Genomic DNA, 27,713 nt, shown 5'->3' on the forward strand with positions numbered 1-27,713 from the left:
AGACAATTTCTGAGCAAAACAGGAAGGATGTAAGGCAGTCCAAGGATATACAATATCCCTATATATTTCTAGAGGGTATATGGAGTTATATAGGCTTGGACAGTGACTCTTCACTTGTATTCTGTGCATAAGGAGTCAGAGAACATTTGTGTTTCATACAGGCAGGCTGGAGCCAAAGGCCAGCTCAGTAAGGGGAGCAGGGTATATATGTCTTGAGAGGGAAAAGTACCTCCTTGAGAGAATGCCCAAAACTGAGCACTCTTGGGATAGCTGTAATTTCTGCAGGCAGCAAACCAAAGTCTTGAGGTCATGTGGTCTTAACATCTTCCCCTGTGGACTCTTTCTTCTAGGTTTTGGTGCATGGTTACAGCCTCTATCCGAATAGGTCTCCATGCCCCCAAATCTTGGAGAGAAAAGGTGTTTTAGGGAGTTGTGTCCTTTCTTCTCCAAGATGAGAGCAAGGGGAGCAGCAGCACATAGCTCTGTCAGACTTGCAGGTCTATCTTCCATTCTTCACTTCATCTCCCTTGGCAAGGAACACTTTTAAAACAAGGGAATTAAAATTTCCGGATAACACTGGCACTGAGCCCTCAAGGACTGGAATGAAATAGTCCCATTTCCCCAAACTTCCATCCATACTGGGGCCAGTCTTGACAGCTATAGGCAGCAGAGCCCCTAGTGGAAATAGGCAGGAATATGCTGGCAGAAATCTCTCCAGTAGCATGGACACATCATTTCCCCAAATGTTACACGCGAGGCTGACGAAAGGTGAGCTATCTCTATGCTGCGGGCTTTGCCTCCTCCTGAAGAGGAAATGAGCACTTCTGTTCCTCTCAAAGGCCAGCATTTGGACATAGTTTGGCCTATCCTGTATTGCAAGGCTACAGGTATTGCCCCTGCTGAACCATCAGCCACGAAGCTTTGATTAGAAACACCTTGTCTCTCCTGGATTATCCTGGCTTAAAGCAACCTTATGGGTTCTGTCTCACCATCAGCAGTGAGGGAAATGGCACAGCTCCCAGCCACGTCCCCTGAGAGCAGGGTGCGCATGGTTCTTTGTAGCATTTTCATAGCCTGCTGTGTGTGATACACCTACTGGAGCTGGGGAGGCCCTTCATTAAGGAAAAGTACAATGAAATCAAATGAGTAAGCAGGAATAATCCAAGCCAATACTGCAGGTTTTGTTGACTTTGCTGGTGTGAAATGGTCACAGTTTACTATTACCCACAGAGAAGTGTCTCCGTTCTAGTGAGATATTTGTATGAAGCTGTTAAAGTGAGTGTTCAGGGCCAGCTCCTTATTCATCAGTCTAGCTAGAAAAACACACCATTGTTGGACATGAACCCAGGAGCTAGTTCCCAAGAAGAAACTAAAAGTGCTCATTTTGATAGAAAGTGCAGTGCCACGGAGCCTCCTGAAATGAACAGTTAAAACATTTTGCTCATTTAGTTATATGCATTCATAGCGCTAAAAACAGCCTTGTGCAATATTCCACAAGCTTTTTCTCACCTATGTTATCCTGATGCATAGTGACTTGCCAGCTCCAAGGGCTAGATGGCAGCTGATCAGAGAGGGGAGCCCAGGGGGCCACTCTTAGCTTTATGCACATCCGGCGAGTAATTTGTTACTGCTCCATTCCAGAGTTTGTAGCACCTAGAACAGTGCCGGATGCAATGCAGCCACCATGGCAACAGAAGCTGTGCAGATACAAACCAAGGTCAAGACGCATTGCTCCATTGAAGCCTCCATTTCCCAAATGCAACATGTGTCTCAAACCACCAAAATTGTCAAAGGCAAGTAGCATTCTTGTCCTTGACATCTAACACTGTCTTTTTGGGTGACTAGAGCATAAATGGGACCAAAAGAAGGTGTTGCTGTCCTGTGTAAAATTTGTCCTGAATGATATGGGGGTGGAAGGTTTGTCTTAACCCCACAGGGCATAAGCAGGACTCAGCAGCTTAGTACAGAATGGAGTCAAACCTAATGGTACTTTTGATGCACAAAGTTTTGAGACCTTTCTTGAATGAACTCCAACATCATAGCACCAAAGCAGCTTGCAGCACCCCCGTGCAACAAGGCCGCCTAGTTTTCGCATCATGTAGGTGACAAGACTGAGGCACAGAGAAAGCAAATTACTTGTCCAGAGTTCTGCGTGTAGACTGGAAAGAAGCAAGGAATTGATCAGTAGTCTCTTTGGGCAGCTAGCACTTTATCCGCTGCACAAATCTTGTCCCAAGGATTTAAACTCATCAGGGCAATTCTCTGTATGACTGTATGTTTCAGGGCTTTTTTTTATATCTACTCTTTTCCTCTCCCAGTAAAAAAGCACCCCTCTGTGCTGCTAGACTAACCAGTCTTTTTCCCAACAGCAGTTGTTTCTAGGAAGGCTTTGCCCTGTTGGAGTGCCTTAACGTGGTGACATGCTCCTTTGGAATACCTGCTGGAGAAAACATCCCTGATTTACCTCATCAACTAACAGCACCCGAGAGTGAGAAACAACCATATGTGGTGAAAGCCAATAACTGACTACATTTTCAAATGTGTCTAGGCATATTCACCCATCTCAGGCAAGTAAAAATGGTCTTCCCCCTTCTGCAGTTGGAGCAGTGGTAGGTAAAAGCGGGGGCAAACCCCAGTTACCTGTAACCATCCTCGCTGTTTTTAGAGATTTGTCTTGTGCCAGTCAAAATCAACAGGAAAGCTCCTGTACATTTTAGCTGCTGGAGACTGGTCCTTGCTGATCCAAATATAGCAGTCCTTGTTTATGCAAAACTCCTGATGGAATGATTTGACTGAAGCTGGAATAATATGACCTTTAATGCATTAGTAAGAAAGCTCTCCCATCGTATGTAAGCTCTCCCATATTGAGAGATCTGGAACTGTCTAACGTGACAGAAAGATCATATGAATCTCCATTATGTATCATTAAAAAATCACAAATCCTCCTTTATGGTGTGCAGAGCACATTTAATGAACAAATTTTATTCCCAGAGTGATATCCGTGATGGAAGTAAGTGGCAATAATTACAGTAAGTAAATAAAGTAAGGTCAATATCTCCTTTATAAAGCAGACAGGAAAAGAAACTGTGCATTTAAAATAATCCTAAGTAGAGAAAGCAGACAACAGCCCCTCGTTCCTTTTCATTCATTTATTTGTTCCAATGTTTCTTCTTGAATTTTAGGAGATAAAGCAATATTCCAAGCTAAAAGTGAAAGGTAACCCAAAGCTTAATGTAACATGGTAAAGAGAGGGTGAGATACCAGTAAAAGTAGGATCCAAATGTTTTCTAACAGTATCAATAAGGAGCATGTGCTAAAGGTAACACACCTTTTTTTCTTGCCGTTAGCTCATAATTTGTTATTCCCACAATAAAAACTGTAAAAAAGAAAAACTTAAGCACTATAGTATTCCTCAGCAGCAAAAAAAACATTCCAGTTTGCGTAGTACTGCACTTTCAAATACTGTTGTATGTTTGCAGGGTGGCATTTCCGTTCAACTGAAAAGAATCAGGGTATTCTCTTTGTTATTTGGTTTTACAGCATTTAGCATAGCAAGGCCCTAACGCCTCTTGTGTGCCATTCAAATAAAAATAATGCTAAATCTTGATAATTCATAGTGTTACTCAGGACATATGTGCCAGTTCAGCCCTGTTTAATCTGTGAAGTCCCATGGCTACAAAAGTTCTGCCCTTACCTTCTTTCTTCCGTTCTGTTCCTCGTTTCCCATGCTGTGTCCCCTTTGCCTCCTCTCTCCTTAGTTCTTACGCCACTCTAATTCACCTCTTCTCTCAGGCAGTCCTTTGTTTAGAAGTCTGCTGGCCAGCGCTGGTCAAACTGCCTTTTTCTTCTCCTACAAATCTCCAGAGCCTCAAGTCCAACAGCTTCCATACAACTTCTTCTGGACTCTGTGTTACTTACGTAGTTCAGAAGTGATACTCACTTTCAGTGCAGAATACCAAAATAAAAGGATGCCTTGGGGAAGAAATGTGGCTTTGTTTTGCTATCTTAGGCCAAGAATGGACCTGATCCGAAATACATCACTGTCATGGGAATACTTCTGTTTGTTTCTGGGGCTTTGGAGAAGGCTGTGAAGGATCTTTAGGGCGGAGGGAATGAGGACAGGGCCTCGAGTATTTGCCCTCAGAGATTCTGGGTTTTCAAAGGTGTAATTCTGTTAATGAATGAAAAAAATACTGATTTAAACAAATAAAAGGGTGATTTCACTAATATATTTGTCCCCTTAACCTATCTGGAGCTTTTGCTGGTTACTTTGTCTATGTTTTCTTTTTTCTTTCCAGCTTGAATGCCTCTCCTCATATGATGCTGATAACTACAAGTGCATAGTGTCCAATACCCATGCTCATGCCATCTACACAGTATCCCTGATCGTGACAGAAAGTAGGTGTCAGAGGTCGGGCTTAATTACTGACTAGACTAGTTATTAACAACGAGGCTTGGAAGGTTAGACAAAATGGACTATCTGTGCAGGGCAGGTCTGCTGCAACTGGAGCAGCGTAAAAAAATCTACCTTTTCCATCCAGTGTGGTGCATGTGCTCTGTTTCACATGCCATAATACCAGCTGCCCATTGCTCAGTTGGCAGATCTTCCCTCTTTGCAAATTGCAGAGAAAGACTGGGGTCTGCATTTAAATTAGATTCCTTACTTTCTTTGGGGCCCCATTTGTAGCCCATGAAGAAGATCAGTGGAAGTTAGAACATTTGAATCTATAGGGCATGAGGGTGTAAATAACTTGTTGCAGGTCATACTAGGAGTATGGGAAGTCACTAAATTACCTTTGCATTTTTCACCAGGTGAAGAAAAGTTGGATTTCAAAAAAATGCCTAAGAAAAGGTGACTGTTTCTTGGGTTATGTCAGGAGAGTGAGCTAATTCTAAGTCCTCGTTTTTCAGAGCAGATTCATACTTTTGGCACCAATAGCAGAGACCACTGCTGCTGACTGTCAATTTTGCAGTGCTATAGGCAGCCTCAATCCCAAAATCAGCCTTCATTTTCCCTTAGCGTTAGCACCACAGCAAATTCCCAGCCTGTTTGTCTGGCAGACAGGATGGGGGAAAGGGATTCTGTGATCCCCTTTCCCAGAAATGACCTCTTGAGGGGAGGCTTTGGAAAGGCTGACCATGTTCTCGGTAGCTAGCAGAGCTTGTTTGGAACTGTATGGATGTTCCTTCCAAGAGGGGCCCAGTTATGTCCAAAGCTGTAGAAAGGAGAGTTGCTTACTTTGAAATACAGTGCAAATTACCTGTGAGATGTATATGCGCAGGGGACCTCCAGCTCCAAAGAAGAACATAAAGAAGGTAGTTGATGAGAATGAAATGTTGGATATCCTTTCCAAAGTGCCAAAGAAGGACTTTGAGAAGATCTGCATTGGGAATGGCTTCAGTGATTTCCTTGTGCTTCTCAAAAAGTCGAAAGAGCTGAAGAAGAAAGTGAAGACTGAGGTTGGTGAGACTGTCCACTTTCAGGACACTTTGAACATACATTTTCATTTACACTTTTTGCTTTTCTGTCCCCACTGAATAACTATCCTCTACATAAAAGCACACAACAGGTGACAGCCTACTGTGTGTGTCACAGTTCCCAAGGGTTTTGACAGAGATGAAAGATCACATCCACAAAGACAGTTTGCAGGGGAGGCAGGTCAACATCCCAAATACAGTACACACCAATGCTTTTGCAGCTGGACTTTCCAAGTGAGATTTTCAAAGGCGCATGAAGGAATTGGGCCAGATCTCAGTGAAGTAAAAATGTCTTTAGAACCTCTCTGCAAATAATGCCTGTAGGAAGAATTCTCACCATAGATTAAATCTGTATCAGGTCAGGTTTGTCCTGCCTGACTGTACTGTTACTGTTTGCTGTTTTAGAGTAGAATCCTGATATTTTAGCCAAGCTATTCAGTCCAGTAGGCATTGCTTTGGACAAGCAATGATAAGAGCTATTCCCTTTCCAGGAATTTTACAGTCCAAATAAGTGAGGCAAACAAAGAACATACTAATATTTGTATTCTGCGGATGGATAACTGATAAGAAAGATTCAGTAGCTTGTCCCAGAATACAGCAGTAGATTCACCATGTCAGGAAGTGAACCAAATCTCTAAAATCCCCAGTATTCCTCTTATGTTTCCCAAAAGCAGAATTTCTGAAATATCTAGAATACAGTGACAGTATTGCATTTGAATATCAAAAATGGCAAGGATGGTGAACATAGGCAATATTAACACAAATTGATGATATTAATTGGGATGAATAAGTCTGTCTAGTGGGAACTGTGAGATAGTGCATGGATTTTTGATTTATTCTTCACTAAATGGCCTTGCAGGCAGGCAGAATTCTGAAGCCCCTTGAGGCTGTTGCAGCTGAAGTGGATACCACTGCTGTGTTTAATGCCATTCTGAAGCTGAAGGACCCCAATGTTAAAATGACCTGGTATAAGGTAGCTTCCCTCATTTCTCTTTGTTTGAGTGAAAAAGGGCAGTGGAAATAAGAGCCAGTCTATCTGCATGAATTAAGAATAATCTTGTACTGTACCTTAGTGGGTGAAGACTATCTGAGTGGACATGATCCAACAGGAGGGCTGAAGAATTAGCACTCATTTGTCCTGATAAAAGACACAAGGCATTAGGTAGCTGAAAAGAAATCCCTTCAACTCCTAGTCCCTTCATTTATGATTATGATTTAACCCTTTATCCATTTCATTCCCATGATTTATCCATTTGCCATTTCAAACTGCTAGTGCTTTCTTGAATTCTGTCCGTGTATCATGATAGGCCTAATCCATTTGTTTGGATATGATCTGTGCAAAATCACAGTGCACTCAATATCCGAGTGAGAACTAAAGCTAAAACAAGATACTAGATTCTGGAACATTTTCTCATATTGAAAGGGAATGTTATTTTGGAAGTCATTCTACTCTTCCATTTAAGACTGTAATTGAAATAAAGCACATAGGAATACTGCAGCCAGGATCCGATCCAGAGAAAGGACTGTCATATGAGACGCCTTTTAAATGCTTTTGACCAGGATAACCTTGTAATATACAGGATACCTGTCAGGCTGCTGGATAGGTGTACAGCTATACTGGAGACTTTTTCAGTCTCTGTCAGGCTGACTAGCCTCAGCAAAGCATCATTGCTGAAAATGGTTTGTTGATTTCCTACCAAAAAGGAGACAAATAAGATTAAACTGTTCACCATGCTAAACTCCTGCTGGCTTTACATGTCCTTTAAATTGAGCACTATGTGTCTTGCCTTCTATGTCCCCTGTGCAAAAGAAGCATGTTTTCAAAGGTGCAAGTATTCTGCTTACTAGGGGAAAGAGCCTTTGTGTTCCATGTATTCCCTGGGAAAATATGATACGAAGCAGATCGGTAAGAACTATATGCTGTACATCGCCAACATGAATGAAAAAGACCTGGGCACCTACAGTCATCTTGTGGCTGACAAGAAACTGTCTGCTGTGCTGAGAGTGATACGTAGCATTTGTTTCGGGATATTTGAGGTTCTGTGTAGCATGACAAAGTCTACAGACAACAATTTGAGGGTCAAAATCGGTGGGCCAAGCTGCGACCGACTTTCTTTTCTTACATATCTTTGCAACATTCATGACTCACTGGCCTCCTTAGGCTCAAACAGAAATCTAGCGTTGTGCAAGTCATAAACCCACCCACAGGGCACCCATGTGAAAACACCTTTCATGAGATAGCAGATTTCAGTTTGAAGCCTGGTTATTACACATAATAAGTCAAATTCCCCACTGACATCAGTGTGGCAGGGCTCTGAGTCGCTACTGAATTTGGATCAGTTTTAATGGAAAAAATAGGAATGATAAAATGTACGTTGGCACTGTCCTTTTAGTAGAAGTGAGCTTTGATTAAACAGTGTTACAGGACGTGGAGGTGAGTGGATGGGCCTGGACTTAATGAAACCCATGTTTTCTCTACTGCACATGCTTTCTGTAACTAACCAAGCGTGTGCTGTTTGAAATTGCTGTTTGAAAGAGAATCAGCCACATTACATACAGCAAACTTGCTTTAAGTCAGTGGTAAGTAAAAGTGATGCTACCCATCTGCCTTCCAACTTTTACTGCAGTAGGCCCAACTTTTAAAGATGAGCATTTCCAACAGTACCATTTTTCAGTATAACGCTTACCTTTTGGGCTAGCTGGGGTTGGACGGAGTGTTTAGTAGATTGGTGATGTGGTAGATTGCTTTACTTAAGCCAGGGAGTGATCCTGTGCCAGGCACTGCAGCTCTCTTGACAGAAAGATGTCTCTTTTTCTTTCTGCTTGCCAGATGGTTCCAGGTATGCTTGTAGATCTCATCTGCAATTGCTTGAAGCCATTTACTTTACAATGACCTAGAGTAAGGAGAGGGAAAAAAATAGCACTAAGGCAGAAGAACTGAATGGAAAAATGGGATGTCTATTGGTAATCAGCTTTGTAGGACTACTTGCAGCTTTGACTGAACATTATGAGCTGTAGTTAGCTCAGTTTCCTCTGAAGTTGAAGGGACGAATTGATCTCTCTCTTCTGCCACTGAGGAAATAAATCAATATGACTTCACTGAAGTGTTGCTATTTAGTGTAGGGAAATCTGAGATTAGGAACCAAGCAAAACAGAATGAACGTTAGTGTTTTTCCTATAACAACAAATGAGCCCCTAACAGTTCTGACAGAACTGTAACCACTGAAAGTGACAGAAAGGCAGACAGCACTATTTGAAATCACCTGTCCAAAAAAAGTGCCAAAATTCACCTGGAATTTCAATGGGAAGGAGTTGAAGCAGGGCGATAAGTACAAGATCATCACATCTGATGATGGATTGACTTACACTTTGAAAATGAAGGATTGTTCTGTCCAGGGGCCTTGGGGGAATCGGTACTGAGGCTGGAGATCTAGTACAGAAAGCTCTACCCTTAAGATCAGCTTCACTGAGCTTAAGTAATGCAGGGAAAGCATCTTTAGGCGAATCAGACACAGAATATTAGGGTTTGAGCTGCAAAATCCATAGAGCTAAAACACAAAGCCCCAGAGCTTGGGCTGAAAGGACTGGAAGCTTTTAACAATAGCCCTCATAAAGCTACTCTGTGGGCCTACAAGGAGAGGGGTGCCAAGACTTCATTTTCATTCTGGAAGTGAAGTCCCAAGCATGGAGTCCCTCCTGCAGGGGAGCCCATGTTACACCCTGCAGAGGCGAAGCCTCCTGCTTTCATTTCTAAGGTGCTTACTGGTATGTGCCATTTCTGGTTGCCCCAACTCCTTCCCATGCTCCTTTCCCAAGGGATTCCCATTAAGTTCATCACCAATCTCAAGAATTTCCAAAGGAAAGAGAAGAGAGAAGCCTGCCTGGAGTGTGAGCTGACTTTTAAAGACATCACCCTGAACTGGATGAAGAATGGTCAGGTGACTGGGAGATCTCCTAAATATACCATGAACCATGAACGGAAGAGAGCAGCGCTTATCATTGATGTTGCTGAGCTGAGTGACTCAGGAGATTACACAGTGATTGCTATGCAAGATGATGATCCTAATGAGTATTACGGCAATGCCAGTGTAACTGTGGAAGGTAAGTGTGATTGGCTCATGGAAAGAAAATGAGGAGGAATAGTAGTTGTTAACGCTGTTCCTCATTGCAGAGAAGCCGTGCTGCTTTGCTGTTACAGCCAGGGACCTGATGTGAGGTAACACTACTCTGCAGTGTATTTATTGTTTAGCATGGATACCCCTCTTTGTAGCATGGAAATAACAGTTAAGGACTTTCCATTGCTGCAAAAAGTGATAGAAGCAGAAAGCAGTAAATCTTCTATTTAAGTCCTTGCACCTACCACCTAAACCAGTCTAGTCATGTTTTTTACTTTAATCATAGTTGTCATTATGAATTCTTATCCTGATTCTTTAAAGTGACTGATGGGACATTTGACTACAGCCTGCTGAGGATCAGCAGCACAGTGTGAGGCTGTTAGTATAATAAATATTTAATATCACATTTGTTGCATGAACTAATTTTGCAGTGGCATTATTGATGCTGTAAACTTGTATCTAGGTACTCTATAGGAAGACATAGGGCTGTCCAGAGGGAAAAGAAAGTCAGTAAGCTTAGCATCATGCTCTCAGCACAGGTCAGAGAAAAATTTTAAAGTTATGGTGTGGATTTTAGTGGCTATTATTATTTAAGATGACTTCTGTTAGATGTTGACCAGCTTTGAAGTATGCTCAGGTGCCTACCACGAAAAATACAGCATTTTAAGACCATTTTAGAATGAGTGGCTTCGAAAGTGCATGAGATAATATTAGCTTTTCCTCCACAGGTTCAGTAAAAAATGAATGTTCAGTTTGTAGGATGGAACAGAGGAAACTCTGGGGGCTAAAAGCAGCTTAGTGGTGAGAAGGTCAGGCTCTGCCTTACATGGAGGATTGAGCTGCTCTGGTGCCCATCCCTGCAATCTGTCTCTGTGAGGCTGACCTCTTCCTATGCCCATGCATTTTGTGTGCCAGACAATGTCCCATGAACCCTGTCCCGGCCTGTACAGGCTTGGGTGGAGGTCATTGTGTTAGTTGTATTTTGGCCATGTATTTCTCATTTTTGTTTTCCCACAAAGGCCAGCAGAAAGGAGCAGTTTCCTAGCAGTATCCCTAGCCTTGGGCTTTCCAGATGTGCAGCCTGGAAAAGTTTGGACCTGGGGTTTAGTGTGGCTGAGTATGGGCAGGGAAGCCCTGGCTCCCAGCAGATGGGTATTAAGCCTTGTATGCGAGTGCCCTGTGTGGGCCATGGCCAGGATGGCCTGAAGGGACAGCGTGGGGAAGGCACCTTCTCTGATCTCCCCTCTGGGGAGGAAACAGTTTCTGTGGCTTAGGAAACCTGGAAAGCCAGGGTGGTGCTGCCTCTTCCTGCAGTGGTCCACAGGGCTCCCACTGACTCCTGTGCACAGGGGAACAGTAATCTGGTGTTTCAGTTACAGGATTCTCTTTCAGCTGTGTAGAGTTCAAGTGTTAAGACAAATATTACATAGGCAGTAGGGGAAGCGTTCAGATGGTTTGGTGGTTCATCTGGACCAGCTAATGATCTGGAGCACTGCCAAGAAGCTCTTTTCTGCTTTGGCTTTTGAGTTCCTAGAGCTGCTATCCCTCCACTGGACACCCATAAAGAAGGGTAAAAACTACTTAAGAACAGTGTTTCTTCTTCCACCCTTCTTCCCATGATATCCAACTCCCCAACCGGAGGTAAGGGCTTGTGTGGTGAAGGCTTATGCCTTTTTGTTAAGGAGGTCCCCCCTGCCATTAAATACCACCTTGATGTTTATAAGTCATTCTACACAGTGTTTCTGTTCACATGCTTCCACTGGGATTTCTTTCAGGGAGATTTGCCACCATAAAAAGTGGTATGTCCAATGTTCATGCTCCAACTGGGGAGCCTGCTGAGCTCTGTGTTGTCCTGAATGATGAGAAGGTGGAGGGAGTATGGCTCAAGGGTGACAAAGAAGTAAAACACCCATAGTATTGTCAGTATAATGAAAGGTTGCAAAACCCTAGAGGGAGGGTTTCCTGAATAGCTCGAGTGGGATTTGGCCTGCTCTTGGTAAAGAGCTTTTTACTAAGGGCAGGCAGATCGACAAGAACTGGTCTAATCCTTCTTAGGCTAATGCAATCTTAGTCCTACTAAGTTTTAGCTTTGGATCTTGGCTTGTTCAGAATTTCCCTTCCTAGTCTCCTGTCAAGATGCTTTCCACATGTGCTAACCTGTTTTCTCAGCATGTGGTCTCTCATTCTTTCCTGCAAGGTTGGCTTCTCGCTATCCACCCTTCTCCCTCTCTCAGTCTCTGATTTTTAGGGGCATCAGCAAACGTATCCTTTGCATGCTGGTGCACACCCCTTGTTACATGCCACGTAGCTCTTCTAGGCTGATGCACAAATGACCCACTCTGTGTAACCCTCTGAAATTGTTTTGTCCATAGATCACAAGATGCTTTGCCAGAGTAGGAGCTAGAAACGCTGACACCTTTGTTGTCTTAGAGCAGGAAACTCTTATCAGGGGATTCAGGGATAGGGTGGGAGATGGTGCTTGTTGCAATGCGGGTTGTTTCCTGGCTCGTCGTCTTTTCAGATTAGGGACATAAAAGAGTTCCAGATAGTGAAGCAGGGAGCTGTCCACAAGCTCACCACTGAAAAACAGGAGAGGAGCATGAAGGGAGGCAACTATTCAGAGCCAAGGGGACAGAGAGTGAGGCAACAGTTGCCATTGCAGGTAGCCACCCGTTCTCCTTAGGCCGTTTAGTGGTGATACACTTCCATTTGCAGAATCAGTGCTTCAACAGGTCTCCTCGCCTACGTCTGCACCATTTTATAGGTCTGTCCACCTGCATGAGGAAAGCTTTGTCTTTCTCCTTCGTCATTATTCAAGGGGAGAGAATTGAACATTCATACTGGCTGATTTTAAGTGACTAAGCCTAGGTTTCTATGTTTACAAATCAGTGATTGAGAATGTTGGCCTGAGACTTTACTTCCAACATTGTTGTCATGAGCAAGAAGAAGAAACATTTCTCTGAAATTATATATAGATACATAAATATGTATATTGCTTAGCTCTTGACAGCCAGATGGCGCCAGATGGACTTTCAGACTCATCTGTAGCATGGAAATGAGCCTCTTTCTGTCTGTCCACTGAATCAAGGCAACATGGATAGGTACTGCTGCCTAGACAGCAAGACAAATGCAGCAGTAAGAACCACTCATTTGGGATGCTGTGGCTGCAGCACTGCATATAGATTTACTCTGTGTAAAAATCCATCCACAGTAAACTTTCACAGAATGGTTGATTTTCTTGCCTTCAAAAATATTTTTGACAGCCTTCTATGAAGATTTTTATGAAGATTATCATTTACAAACATACCATTGCATGACAAAAATAAAAGGAAAAACACCAAAAACATCTAGAAACCTGACTATTTTTCTTTCTTACCTGCAGGAAATCCTTAGCATTTTCCTATATTACTCTGTAACAAGAGGGAGAGTTTTCTTTACAAACAGTACCAACTTCATCACAATGATATATATCCAAATGTGGCTTTGGGGAAGAGCAGCACAAAGTGCTTCCTCTCATGCCTTGCAAAGCTTAGAAACTGTCTGGAATCAAATCTTCAGGCCCTGGGGATTTGAAGAGATTTTTGGGCCTGCCTTTTCCCAGAGGTCATTCTGCTACTGAGTTGAGCAATTAAAGGAGGCCAGCCAGCTCCCTGTGCAAAAAACAGAACTGAACTGTCTGAATCAAAACACACTGAAGACTTTCACAAAATACAGAATTCTGATATTAAAAACATCAAGGAGTACATGTGGGGCCCAGCTCTAGACCACCTTTGCAGGGAACTCACAAACACATTGTGAATGTCAAGCTGTATTTGCAGCTGCAGCTTTCAGGTGTCTTCTGTTCTTTCCAGATCCTCATGTTACTGAAGAACCTGTCTGGGAACTTTCTGCTGCATATGCCGTTACTATGAAGGCTGGGCATACAGCAAGCATCAAGTTGCCTTTCAAGGCAGAGCCAATGCCCAAAATCGTGTGGTTCAAAGATGGTATTGAGGTGACAGAGAAAGCGGTAATGGAGAAAGCCAGTGACTGTGCGTTACTCACAATCAAAAACTGTGTGACAGAAAACACTAGAGCCCATATTCTGAAGCTGGAAAGTGGCTGTGGCTCCCATTCTACCAGTCTTTACCTCTATGTTGTTGGTAGGTCCTAAATTAATCATTTTATAGCAGGTCAATCATTGGTTGATATACTGGGTTTTAGATGGTGTAATCTAGACTTTCCCTTAAAAAATCTTGCAGTGGGACAGACAGTGATTTATCAAATCAAATAATTCAGTTTAGCTTTGCTGTAATCCATAGAACTACACTGATTTACACTATGAGAGGATATGACCCTCTAAATAACAACCCTCCATGTCACTTTGGCTATTTTCTTATACTGCAGAAAAACCAAACCCCCCACAGGGGAAAGCAGAGTTCCTGGAACACACAGAAAATGCATTCAAATGAAATGGAAAGCACCTAAAGACAATGGAGGAAAGTGGGTGACTCACTTCATTGAGAGGAGGAATGCTGGGAAAAAATCTTGGATCAAAGTAGGGGAGGTGGGGAGCAAGTACACCATGTTTGCTACAGATCAGGTGAAGGAAGGGAAAGCCTACCAATTCAGAATCCTTGCTGTCAACTCTGAGGACCTCAATGTACCACTGGAAACAGAAGAAGTATTTGCTGGAGAACCGGTTGGTAAGCACATGAGCATCTCAGGCCATCTATTTTTAATGTAATTTTACAGTCCAGCTTCCCAGCATTTACGTCTTCTTCTGCCGTGCCAGTCCCCAAAAGAACACTGTCCCCTGTGCTTCAGGGGACAGATTCCAAGGACAGGAGCTTAGAAGCTGCTTCGTGCTCGGGCTGATATCCAGGATCAAACAAATAGCCAGGTTCTTTCACTGCAAGTGTTTGTGGACTTAGAAACCCCTCGACATGGACTGACCACGAGAGAGGACTGACTAACACACTGTTCTAGTGTCAGTTACATAAGCTCAGTAGAATACTGCAGATATGAAAAGTGCCTTTCTCTGGAAAATATTGTGGGGGAGGAGAGAAGAGTATGAAAAAGTGAATGCTTAAAAACATTTTGTTTTGCAGCCAAAAAAGAAAACATGTCAGCCAAAAGCTAACTTGGTTAGAAAACACTACTCAACTATGTCCTGAAAGTTGAAGTTTGGGTACCTCTTGTTCTCATTTTTCCTTTATGGACTAATGAAATTATTTTTCCCAGGATTCAGAGCCCCATTTCTCCAAGACAAGAGTGTATCACAGCAGATAGAGTCCAAACAGACAATCTGGCCTATTGAAGCATTTGAGAAATAAAATTTCCTAACTGAAGCAATATATGTCAGTTGTCACCTAAAACTTTACATATTTTCATTTTTGTCCAAACTTCCTACAGATTAAAGAAGGTGTTTCTGAGCAGGTCTGTGCTGCGTTGCAGCCAGGGTTCATTTCTGGCATAAACAAAAGTCAAGGAATTCTGACCCCACTATACTAAATTGATTTTCATCTGTGTAGGCCCTCCTGGACAGGCGTCTCAGCCTCAAGTTGCAGATGTCAGTAAAGAAGCTGTCACTATCACTGAACTCCCCAGCCCAGGATGGCAGCTCCCCAGTGCAAGGTTACATCGTAGAAAGAAGGAAGAAGGGCAGCAACCTTTGGGTCCTGGTAACCAAGGAGCCCGTCCAAAGTCAGGCCAAGATTGTTACCCATTTTACAAGGAAGAAGGAAAGCTGGAGAGGCTTTGGATGCAAAGCTGAATATCAATTAATCAAGGAAATGCCATCATGGCATCCAAGAGCACCAGCAAGATTACACATTTTGATATACACTATCTAAAGTGAAAAGCTGAAAAGTCCACTTCTCTAACCTGAAATTGAAATGGATATTCAAAAGTACAGGGTATTAGCAGCAGTAAGATGGCAGAACACTCAGCACCACTGAAAGTCAGGTCATTTTTTATTTAGGTACCTACCTATGGATTTGGATGCCTGTTTTCAAGTACTAATATTTTTATGTTTCTCCTTAGCTAAATGTGACTGCATTTCTCTGACTTAGACCAGAACAGAGTTAAACAAGAGACTGATTTTTGTTGTATCCATCAGATAGCAACCATATGATCTATGCTTAGCACAGCTTGTTTAACACATGGGAGTGTTCATATCATCAGCAGCATCTGACTAACGAGACTTTTGCTTTTCCTCTTCTGTTAATATTTTGGTTCTTTCTTGGAATCTTTCCTTTGTCTCATTCCAAATATTGGACTTTCATATTAATTAAGTTACAATCAATCACACTATTCAAAAATATCCTTCTTAAAGTACCAACAGTACTCATGGTAAATAATGGAAATAGTTTAAGAACAAGTTATTCAGTTCCTGAGATTTTGTTCAAAACTGAATGGAGGATCAAATTTGCTTGAAATTTGTGTTCTGAAAGGCTAGGCCCCTCTGAGTTTATTACTTCATGAGAATTCCCATTAAAGTCAGTGGGGTAATACATGAAGACAGTTTTCCCCAACAAGTATGACGATGTCAGGCTATAGAACACAGTTTAGTGGAAAGCATTATAATGGCAAATTTATACATTTGTTCTCATATCATAGATATTCAGCCAAATTCCATCCCTCCTTTCTGTACCTTGGGGAGAGATGTGAAAATGGGGCAGGCCACTGCAGAAGTGCAAGCTAGACCTAATTATGGGGCTCCCCAAACATCCATTTATGTTGCTCTCCCGAAAAGTCAGCGTTAGCTGAAATTTCCTCATGGTTTATCCCAGTCCAGAACCAATTTAAAAAAAAAAAAAGTAGCGATCACTCAGGAATGCTTTAAAGTGTGATTAGAGATCTGTGTCATTGTGACATCTGTCTCTCCAGATACCAGATTCAAAGTGGATGGTTTGCGGGAGGATACAGAATGAGTTCTGTGTGATAGCTTTGAATCACACGGGCCCTGGACATCCCAGCGTACCCTCAAACTCTGTTGTTGCAAAGGATCACATCAGTATGTTTCTTTCACTGTTTAATGTCTAGTTTTCCTAAATATGTATGGTATGACCAGACCTATGCACTTACAACTGAAGTCTGAGGGAACATGGCACATTCTAACCTGCCTCAGCGTAATGAATTGCATTGTGTTTACAGCCTAACTAAAAGCTAAGGAAGGCCTTAATACCTGAAAATGTATCTGTAATTATAAGTACCTGTAAGTATGATATTATTCACATAAAATGTATAGCTATTAAGATAAGGACATAGTAAGGAATTTCCCTCTTAGGCAGTTGAGTATATGCCAACAGCAAACACAGATCAATATGATAAAGATGCTCTGAGGTCTAGATATTTTTAGTACTTGAGGTTCACGTATAGTTTGCCAAAAGCCATAGTGCAGTCATAGCACGAAAATCTTTTCTTATACAACACATCACTGTGCTCCCTGCATCAGTCCCCCACCAACCTATATAAAAGAAGGGAAAACTCTTGCAAAGTTTTCTTTGCAAAGTTTTCTTGCTGCCTATACTCTGGCTTTTAATACTAGATTTTTAACTAGAAAGAATTTATTTTTAGCTAGAAAGATTTTGTGCCTAATTCTGGACTGATCAAAATCACAGCCAAACTCCAAAGGATTACAGTAGCCTCAGAAATGCTGAGATAGGCAACTTTTATTTTGTACCAGTTACAGAGAATTCTTACTCTATATGGCCATATAACCAAGGCATTTTAAAACCAGAATGCTGTCAGAAGAGATCAATAAATAGCTTAAACTACTGATGGTAAGGAATCTTGTAATTGTTACAGGAGTGGGCCTCAGTAGCTGCACATAATTTAGAAAAAAATAATTTGGCAAAGTGCATAAGCCAATATAACTAGAAAAAAAAGAGAATTCTTCAGCTTGTATGTAGTAGATGAGAGCCTTGAGGTTAAATAGTTACTCAGATGAGAAAGCATTCAGGTTCCTTTAAATCAGAAGACAACACAAAAACAATTTAAAGCCTGAAGCTATGATTCTCCTCCTACTTGAAGACTTGCATTATTCCACATTAAGCCTAGGAGAATATGTTCTATCCATTTGCACCATATTTCTCATGACTCTCTGTGCTCAAATAAGTATTTCTGCAAAGCCATTAGCATCATGTTTGTCACGCCATGCTGCCCTGATTCACTTAATTCTTTTTTACCTTTCATTTTTTTATTTTGGCATTTTAGCTGAGACTTTCAGAACAGAATATGGACTGGGATACCCAACTCCCTATTCATTTGATTCAAAACTTGCAGGTATTTTTGAATATCCTATCTTTTGCTCTTCTGAGAGATTATGGAGACATAACTAGACTGGCTGCAAGGTGGACCTAAAGAGCAGAAAGCAAGATCTGACATATAACTGTAAGAAGAATGATTTATTAAACAAGAAGAGACACAAAACACCCAAAGCCATACAAGACAGGTTATAGGAAGAGCTGGCTAGGAAGAGATGCAAACAAACTGTTAACACATAGACACCTCTCCCAAACATATGTGGAGAATCAGTGGTGGTCAGTGCTCATAGAAGGTGACCTTTCCAACTTAATTCAGATGGTTCCAGGTCAAATGCTGCTAGGACTTTTCTTAAATGGCCAGCCTTGGAACAGGATCTACATATTTGTGCAGCCGTTTGAGGAACTGTGCTCTCTGTTGTACAGAATTTGCTGAGGTCCTTCTGCTCCAAAAACTTGCAGGTTGGGCATTTTGAAATAGAGATAGCTAACGCCTGTTCTTCGCACATACAAAGGTAGGCTTGAAGATTGGCCTGGTGCTTGGATGAACTGTGTACAGTAGTGTCACAGCTCTCCTAAAGTCTCAGAGCCTCCAGGACTGGTGAAGGGCCTCTATGTGGTTGATTTTTCCAACTCCAGCATTTCTGTAGCCTGGGAGGAGCCGGAGATGTGCCCTCAGGATACGTATTATAGATGCAAGCTGAGGACACCAAGGAATGGACAAAATGTGTCAAGATCCCAATCTCTTGTACCAATTACACTGTGGGAAGCCTGCAGGAGAGGCCAAGATATTTTCTTCCAAATTCGAGCGGTGAATGAAGCTGATGTGGGAGAAACAGCGGAGTTACAGGAAGGAATTCTAGCAACGCCATCTCTAGGTAAGACCTGCAGGATCCTTCCAACTTGAACTCCCATCTCTCATCTGTTTACAAGGCTTTCAGTTATTTTCTGTGTGTGTGTGTGTGTGTGTGTGTGTGTGTGTTTTTAAACAGGCATCATTTTGTAAAGGGTTATCAAATTCATCTTGCACAAAGGAATGTTCAGTGTCACAGCTCAGCTGCTTTTGCTGAGAGGAGATGGAGGGCAACACAAGCTCTGCAGTTCCTGAGCCAAATTAAAATCATTCTGTCATCCTTCTTGCTAGGGCTGAGCTGTGTCCTGAACAGGTATTCTAGGTATAATGGAAGTTGTTTAGTCCACTTTTGACTGCCTACATTAGGCACGTGGTTAAAGAGACCATTGCTGGAAAATTCTCCTCATTTCTGTCATGGACGCTGTTTGTCTGAGGATGGGTTAGATGTGTAGGTATTACAGTAAATAAGTGCCATTTGTTGTAAAAACAGTGGTACTGAGGCAGAATTAGAGTTCTTTCAGGTGTTTGACTTGAATTAAATGAACAGTCAGGTGCCAGCGTGCTAAGCTTGGAATGGTGTTATCAGGAATTATGCTTCAAAGACACTGATTGTGTCTTTATAATGAAGGTATCAAGACCTGCCATGAAATCCCTAGCTTATTATTCAAGGTAGCAAATTATTTAAATCTTTACTGTTTAGGACTTTACAAGTACTTCACTATTAATTAGGAAATTCAGGCTTTTCACGTCTAGGATGCTGCCAGGTGACAGAGCATGGTGCTGACTGCCCTAAGTAGCAGTAGCAAGAGGAGATATACGGTTCATGAGTTGTGCTTTATAACACTGATTTTTATAGGGTAGAAGGACATTCAGGCTTGTCTAAGGAAATCTCAGAAGGCAACATCCATGTGACCAATACAAAAAGCAATTATTTCTCTTCTCAGTTTGGAGCTACAAACCAGTCTGTGCAACACACCTTTTTGTTACCACATCTCTGAATAGAGAAACATCAAACAAATCCTAGAGAGACTGTAGGCTCCACACAAACTTCTCTGGCGTGGAACGGCATCATGCAGTGCTGTACTGAACAGGGTAAGTTTCATAGGAAATAATATGAAGTTGCTTATGGCGGAAGGTGGACAGCATGGACAGCAATCTTAAAATCAGCTGATGAGGCATTAAGGTTGCTCATTCTAATTCCTTTTCTTTGTTCTCATTCACTTTTTATATGAACAATTTTTAAGTGTTCTTGTTCCACCAACTTCCTCACCAGAAATTGGCTTGAATAGGTGCTCACCAATAAGCTGTTGATTGCTGAGGCATGAATGTTTCTCTTCTGGTAGTACAGCTATTAGCAAAAGGACTGGTGAAGTTGCTGTCAGCCTACTGCAACCCTTATACTAACTGCCTTCTGCTGAAACAGTTTGAGAGTTTCTTCCAATCTTGGTCATTTACTTCTCCAAGCTTGACTCAAGAGGCAGACTAAAGAAGAATGGCTTCATTTTTCTGTGTGTTCTCTAATTTTTATATATATATTTTTTTCCACCTCTCTTTGTCTTGTTTTTTTCTTTTAGCCCCCTCCCAGGTTTGATCTGACTACAAGTCTAAAGAGCCACATGGTAGTTCATGCTGGGGCAGCACTATGCATTCATATATCTTTCCCCATGAGCTTTTCTGTGTTGTGTCCTGTCACAGGAGAAATCATGTATTTATAATTTTCTCAGGGGCCAGGTGCAATACAGCTACAGGCTAGGGAGGCTGCAGTTGTCCTTTGGCCTGTTTCTTATGAGCTGTTGCTTTGTTTTAAAGGAGGTTGGCTGTGGGAGAAAACCCGTCAGTGCTTTAGATTCATGAAGTCCCACATAACTGCTCACTTTTTTTTAGAGCTAGATTTTTTTGTAAGCATCCCTGGTGATGGTTAGGATGGAGGGACTTCTGTGAATGCATGTTTTTCAGCTGCACAATGCAGCCCTCTGCAGGATGGAGCAAGTGTTGAGCAAACCACAAAACATGGGGGAGCTCTCTGGTTTATCTCGAGAAGCAGAATTTTACAAGCATAGTTCCTGCTGACTGAAGTGACCTAGGGAGCAATCAGGCTATAAGGCAAAGCTTGAGGTCCTGATGCAGTCCTTTCTGGGGTGCAGTTTCTGTTAACATGGATGTTGAGTTTGTCTCTGTGGAGACTAAGGCTTTCCTCACCGTGTCTAATACGGACAGAAAGGGTGAAGCAATTACTGCTCCTAACATCCCCAAATGCAGCCTTGTTTCTTATCCCACATTTGACTGGGCACATCCTCATAAGACTACTACATGTGTCCGTCCCCTCAGCAGCCTGGTGACCTCATTTCCATTGCAATTAAGTCCAACAGCCAAGTAGAGGCAGGCTACCTTGCTCCTTAGAGAGACTCTTATTACCGTACTGATCTGCTGGAAGTTAGGGACCTTTGCTGTATATTTTGTATGTGTCATCTCTTCACAGAGAAAGTGTACTTTAAAATTAACAGCCTTATCTTTTCGTCAGAAGGGAATTTTACACACAGAGAAAACTTCAGGTTCCTCAGGCTAGAAAAAATTAAGGGAAGGAGTACTGTACAAGACACAGAAGGACTTTGGAAGGGAAGAGCTGAAGTGAAAAATATTGGCCCCTAGAAAATGACAGAGGGAGAGTCCCAAACAGAAGAAACCAGTACTTAAACATGCTCATTAATTCTTAGATTTTCTGTGACCAACCGCTAATCTGCAGCTGGTTGAGGAAGTCTCAAACACCATTACCCCAAAATGGAATCACAGCCCAGATGCAGAAGGTGAGCAGACTCTTTACATTATCCTGAAACGTGATGTTAGTACTGCCACGTGGTTTACAGCTAGAGAGAAGGTCTACAGCAATAAATACACTGTCACAGGCCTGCTCCCAAGGAGGAAATACTTTTTCTGAGTCATTGCCCGCAATGACACTGGGGACAGCAATGCTCTGGATTCAGAGGAGCTATGGTACATCTCCAAAGACAAAGGTAAGCATGAAAATTACATGCCAGTGCTGGAGAAAGAAGGGGGATCCTGTGCACAAAGACACAGACCAAGGTCAGATTTCCTTGGGCATATGACTGAACTATTCTGCACTTCAGTTGCCCACCTGGGAACAGACACAAATGGACATCCTGTCCATTTGATGGGAATCTCTTCAGGACTTGGCTGCCTGTACTTTGTATATGTGCAGCACATTACATAGTAGTTCATACAGATATTGTTTAGGTTAAATTTCAAGACAGTGGGGGCTATCCATGTGCAGAGAGGATGATGCTATGTCTTGACGTAACATAACATTGGCTTTACAAGTCACTTGTCTTGTAGCTTGTTTCCAGCGTGACTCAGAATTGTTTACAAAATGAAGAACAGAAAAATCTGTCACGTGTAGGAGACTGTTTGTGACAGTCCTTCTCAGCCATAAGCTATGAACACATTGGATTAAACTCTCAGTGGTCATCCCATCAGGTAAATCTCCTGTCCTTCTTTGTTCAGTTGCTCCCTGCTCAGGCCTAGTCAATAATAAGGATGTCTCATTAGGAGCAGTGCCAAAGAAAACTGAATAAGCCCCAGCTCATCAAATCAAAACATCTGCCCAGTTTGCCAGTTGAGGGCAAACCAGAATCCAGTTCGTCTGAGTAGTTAGATCCAAACCAAATTTTTCTGCTTGGCCTATACCTGGTTTAATAAAACAGTAATATAAAAATCAGACTGACTGTATAGGAGCACAGTAACAGATTATGCATATATTTCCCCAGAAGCCTATCCACATACTGGTACAAGTCTTCTGATCACATTAATAAGAGTAATGGGTGATGCATTAAAAAAATGAGTAATATACTAAAACGTAATCAGGTGTGAGACAGATGGCTTAGAGACGTATTTGTATTTAACAGTCAGCCTTTCTTGGTCCCTGTAACTAGGTGCGTTACTTCTGTTATGCGTGCTGGCAAGAAACAGCACTTCCAGGTACGTAACTTTAGTCACATTCATATGGAGATACACTAAGCTGGGATCTTTACTGGTTTGAAGTAACTGCAGGAAGCTCTGTGATGTAGGACCACATGAAACTGTAGCAAACAGCAGGAAAAAGCTAGGTTTTCTGTGCCTAGTGGTACAATCCCTTGGTAACAGCCTGTGTGTCTTCAGGAGGGACAGCAGGACACAAGCAGATGTGAATTGATTACCTATTCTTCATTATAGATGGCAAGTCACAACATTTATTTGCACAATCTTGGGAGATGGTAGGAAAAATCCTCTGAAGGATAAGGAGGAGATACAGCTATTTTCTGAGAATGAGGTCCCAATGGAGAGTTTGCCCTACAGTGCTACATTTAGGATCCAGGAGATTTACCTGATAAGACCCCATGACAATGCAAGAGGAGATGGAGACTTGAGAAAGTGTCTGTAAATAGATACTGAAAAATGTAATGCTTTTTTGCAGTGAACACTGGAAAAATTGTATATGCAGTTCCCCATCATTCCCCCATAGCATTCTGTAGACTATTAATGCCTCAGAGCAACCCGAACAGAGCAATATCCCTCCCTTTCCAAGATCACCTGCTTTGGTTTATAATTGGGTGTAATTTAATCACGCATTTCTAAAGTACCTTGGGAGCCAAATATCCTAAAGCACTCTACAATTTAATGGCATTAGCAAGAGAAAGCATCAATGTATCCCTGTGGAGCAAAAACCCAATGCCTTATTTACAGACTGAGGAACAAAGAAATTAATTGCTTGCCTGCAGTTGCATAGCAGGTTAATGGAAGAATGAGATTTCTGATTATTTCTTCTCTTGCATTTCAGTTTGTGTTTGTTTACCTGGGGGGATAGGTACGCTGGTCAGATGCTGAGATTAATGCAGTGTTGCTTATTCCTTCTTCTTCTGTGAGTTTTCCCTGGTGGAAAAAGATCCAGGGCTTGAACTGTCATACCCAGGTTCCTCAGATCTGTCCTAGTGCAGGAGAAGACTCCCTGTCCTGTTGGGGCTGACTCTATGTGTGAGAGACACTTCTACAGTGCAAAGCAGCCCAGAGTGACTGTGTCCTTGGCAGAGCGTTTTGGTTTCAAGGTGAATGGGTGTCCCCAGGAGGACTGGCTCCATGCCCTCCACTTCATCACCTCACTGAAGAACCACAACATGAGCTACAGCAATGACTGCACCATGAGCTGTGCTTTTGTCAGCAACCCCTGCCCAACAGCGACCCTATATAAGGGCAATGTTAACATCAAGGCTAACCCCAAGTTGTGGTACAACTCAACAAGCAGCATCTGTACACTCGTAATCCCACCTTGCAGTTCCAAGGACAGCAGTGGAGCAAGCTAGAAAAAGAGAAATGCAGCTACAAGCTCACTGTCTATATCGTAAGTCAGATTGGCAGCTGCTGTGCTTCCCAGGGGGGTGATTTTCTCCAGGTTGGATAGCCCTAAATTTCAGGTCTATGAGTATGGTTTACAGCCTGCTGTTTTCCGAGACAGACACGCTTACTGGGCTAGCCTTGTGGACCACACTTCTCTGGGCCAGTTTGGTTCTCGTGCCTGCCCAGAGAGGAGGTAATCGTTCAGTTTGTAGGTACTGCAGCTGGAGTTGCAAGGGCCACAGTTTGTAAGAACTTGTTTTCATATCTGAAAACAGGCCTTACTGTCTTCCCCTGAAGTCACTGAGACTTGCCTTGAAAGCAGAATCAGATCCCTTAAAATAGTATATTTTGGCTAGCAAGTTTCAAAAGTCATCCTAGATGGCTCATGAGCAAATAAGGCCACTTCTCAGTTTCTGAACAGGTTTTCCCTGCACCATGGCAAACTAGCACCTTCAAGCAGTCAACTGATGTGTTTTTCATATATACTGCAGACACTACATTCTGTGAATCTGTTCTCTTTCTTGTGAAATAGGATTTTGCCAACATTGTATGAACAGTAGTAAAAATTTCCAAGACAAAAAGGGGGGGAGGGTTGCACATTCCTTTCCCCCCCCCCCATTTTTTTCCATGCCTGAAGCTTTCATATGGTGAGTTAAAATCAGGCGGTAACACAGTAGCCTGGTTCCACCTAGCTTGGATTGGGATTGGTCCTGTAACATGGACAATACACACGGTCTCCCCATGTCATGTTTCCCAAACTCATAACTTGCGGATTGGTCTTGTGATAAATATGGCATTGCTCTGAAAAATCTGCTTGTGCCCCGAGACTTGCAGCAGCCCCTGGTAAGCTCACCCTACTTATAGCTAACCAGGGAGCCATCAGGGTTAAACATTTGAGAGGGAGAATTCTACCTCCTTTTTTCTGTTGTGAAACTGAAGTATGTTTCCTCCATTTTCACTTTCTCCAAGCACACAGACCCTGCTGTCTCAGGACCTGTTATTCTCTTAAAGGAAAGAGGAGAGCCAGGCACAGCTTGAAATTAAACTGATACAGCACCAATAATGAGCAGCTACATTTGGAAGGATCTTTAGGGTTATTTCTGTCTGTGATCATTGCTTCTGCTGACAACTGCTGAGGCCACTGCTCGGGAGGGTTCAGTCCTTTCTGCCACAGCAGCTAGTGCAGAAGTAGTTCAGTGTGAGTCAGTGGAAGGAAAGAACGTGCACACCAAGCCTCCTGCTCTAATGTTCAAGCAGTCTTTTCTTTGTGCATAGGATATATTCATGGCACTTTTTTTAACTGAAGCTAACCATCACTGATGTAAAAGACCAATTCGTTACCAGTTTTTAAGACTGCTTGGTATTATCTGGTCTCACACTTCCTATGCTCCCTGACACACTCCTCCCTGAAGTCACAATTCAAAACTAGAGCTAACAGCTGGAGCAGTTTCTTAGTCTCTAAAACCAAAGGGAGCTCTCCCTGGCCAGCACCAGCTACTGTGCTCTTCTGGAGCCAGGCTTCCACAAGAGGAATTGTGGTAGTCCTGCTGCCTAGGCACTGCCTCAACCCCCAGGCTCAGGGAGGGCAGGTAATTCTAAGGGGCAGAAGAACAACTTTCTAGCTATCTCCTTGGAGATCTGATTGCTGGGTAGGACTTACCTTCTGCCTTCCCACATGCAGCTTGTTGAGTTGAGGGATGTTGCAATATGAGTAAACCTTATTCAAAGCTATTCAAAGTAGCCTGTTTCTAAGCAGCAGCAGCAACTGAGGAGTGAGGGTTGCAGAAGTACTATGTGGGTGAGGTGCTAATTTATACTCAGATTCCTTAATAGCCCTTTAGGGTGCCCCTTAGCAATTAGAGCCTATTTCTGGGCCCTTCTGAGGCTCCTCCTTGCCTTGATTTCTGAGGGAGGGTCCCTCTGCAGCTGGGTATATTTGCAACTGAGTGAGATGGGGACAGAAGAGGTAGTAGTAGGAAAAGAGTTATCAAAAAAGTGATCGTAAAACTGATTTTAGGAGATGAGGGTTTTACTTCAAATTAAGCTTAGTCATGGGTTTACTGTAGATCTGAGGAGCTATGTGCAAATCTAATTCTGAATAGCTGTGCAGGAGTCTCAGCTGCTGATTTCTGTACTTACTCTATAGGAACTACAGATCTGTTTCTCAAAAATCTGCCTCTTCTCTTAAGGTATCCTATTCTGTCTCTTCCTCTCATGGAAGAACACTGACATTCCTCTGTTTAACCATGTTTTCAGTTTTAGTCCTTTTCTCAATATCTGCAAAATAAATAAATAGGGCATCTGTCCACATAGCAGCATCTTCCCTGCTGTTTTAACTCAGAAGGGATAAATCTCATTTTCCTTATGCTTAGAGGTAGCAAGGTGCAGAGGATACAAAGAGTGTAGACCCCCAGTGACTTGTTCAGAACAGTAATGAACTGAACAAGGGGAATGAGAATGAAAATGGGAACTCCCAAAACTTGAGTGCTCATTTCCTATGAAAACTGACCAGACAGTGCTCTTCCTTTATACAATGAACTATAAAGCATTTTAGGCAGCACTTTTTAAGAGTTAAACTAAGAACACAAGGTTGGCGGCAGTGACACTTATCTTTTATTTTTTTCTTGAGCAAAGATGATAAAAGGCTCCTGGACACAGTGGCATAAAGTTTGCAGAAGTCAAAACACATGCTATAAATAGTAGAACTGGTTCTGCCTGGTCCAGTATGCAGAACAGCATCAGTGTGTCTGTGTAGTCTGACTTCGCTTGCATGGCTCAAAATGACATTGCCCTTGGCTTCTGTAATAGGCAGTTAAACTAGATGGTGAAGTGTCGGGCTTCCGCTAAGCAGGGACAGTTCTGATGTTTCAGTGCTTCCTCCCTCTAAGTGGTTTCAAACAGCAGTTTGCATGTGAAAGGTGATATTTCTGCAAATGTATCTTAACAATATAAGAAGCCAAAGAGTGCTGTTCTCTTTTCTATATCAGTTTGCTTCTGCACTGTTAAATGAGAATCCTGTTTCTAAGTTCAGAAGAAGAGCTAGATTCTGCCTCACTTGTCATGTCCCTGGAGCCCAGCAGGACCTCTGTGATTATCTAGGCTTCATTATCACAGATTGTATACAGGAAGTTGTAATCTGAAGTACTTGCATCCTTGCAATGCCAAGAAAGTAAATACTGTTTTCCATGGCTTTGCAAATGAGGGAGTCACTGCATGAAAGAGCTGGTCATAGAATACAAAACTTCTGAGATCCCGAAGGGTCCAGTACCTTCATCACTGATGGCCAAGGCCAGATAAGGAATTGCAGAATTGCAGGAATTGTCTTTTTTTTTGAGGCTGGTGTGAATCCTTCTGGGAACCTGTTGTAGAACAAAAGCATGGCAGCAATCAGTCATACACACTTGGAGAATTATTTTGGCACCTTTGTTCCATTTAGAAGTAGGAAGGAGGAGCGAGGAAATGGGATACTCCTCCCAGTAGACCTCTAAGGTATTGAAATACATTGTTAAAGAAAAAATTAGAGAAGTGGGAAAGAAACACCTGCTTTTCCCTGTTGTGATCTCTTTGAAAACAGTTTGGTAGTATTCCTGCTTGATACTGCTTCATTTTCACATCAGGAACTGCTTTACTTGGGAA

The 27,713-nt window shown here is 42.4% G+C and overlaps 2 protein-coding genes across 2 annotated transcripts in view; one reads left to right on the forward strand and one right to left on the reverse strand.

Moving 5' to 3' along the window:
* The first annotated feature begins 1,684 nt into the window (after positions 1–1,684).
* Positions 1,685–26,773, forward strand: IGSF22 (immunoglobulin superfamily member 22). Its single transcript, XM_068944103.1, is given in 29 exon segments — positions 1,685–1,793; positions 2,387–2,508; positions 3,204–3,285; positions 3,288–3,319; positions 4,299–4,398; positions 4,813–4,852; positions 5,283–5,460; positions 6,338–6,451; positions 7,327–7,487; positions 8,664–8,880; positions 8,882–8,954; positions 9,295–9,579; positions 11,369–11,493; positions 12,115–12,172; positions 12,175–12,255; positions 13,445–13,735; positions 13,980–14,024; positions 14,027–14,278; positions 15,107–15,170; positions 15,172–15,278; positions 16,464–16,503; positions 16,505–16,590; positions 18,427–18,501; positions 18,504–18,631; positions 18,633–18,709; positions 20,266–20,397; positions 21,423–21,920; positions 23,644–24,038; positions 26,712–26,773. Coding segments are annotated over 29 exon segments (4,029 nt in total).
* Positions 26,668–27,713, reverse strand: part of TMEM86A (transmembrane protein 86A) — a 31,760-nt gene continuing 30,714 nt past the window's right edge. Inside the window, exon 4 of the mRNA XM_068944878.1 lies at positions 26,668–27,436. The gene's annotated coding sequence lies outside the window, so the exon portion shown is untranslated. The remainder of the gene's footprint in view (positions 27,437–27,713) is intronic.

This window comes from Struthio camelus, chromosome 5, assembly GCF_040807025.1.
Source record: "Struthio camelus isolate bStrCam1 chromosome 5, bStrCam1.hap1, whole genome shotgun sequence".
NCBI classification, from domain to species: Eukaryota; Metazoa; Chordata; class Aves; order Struthioniformes; family Struthionidae; genus Struthio; species Struthio camelus.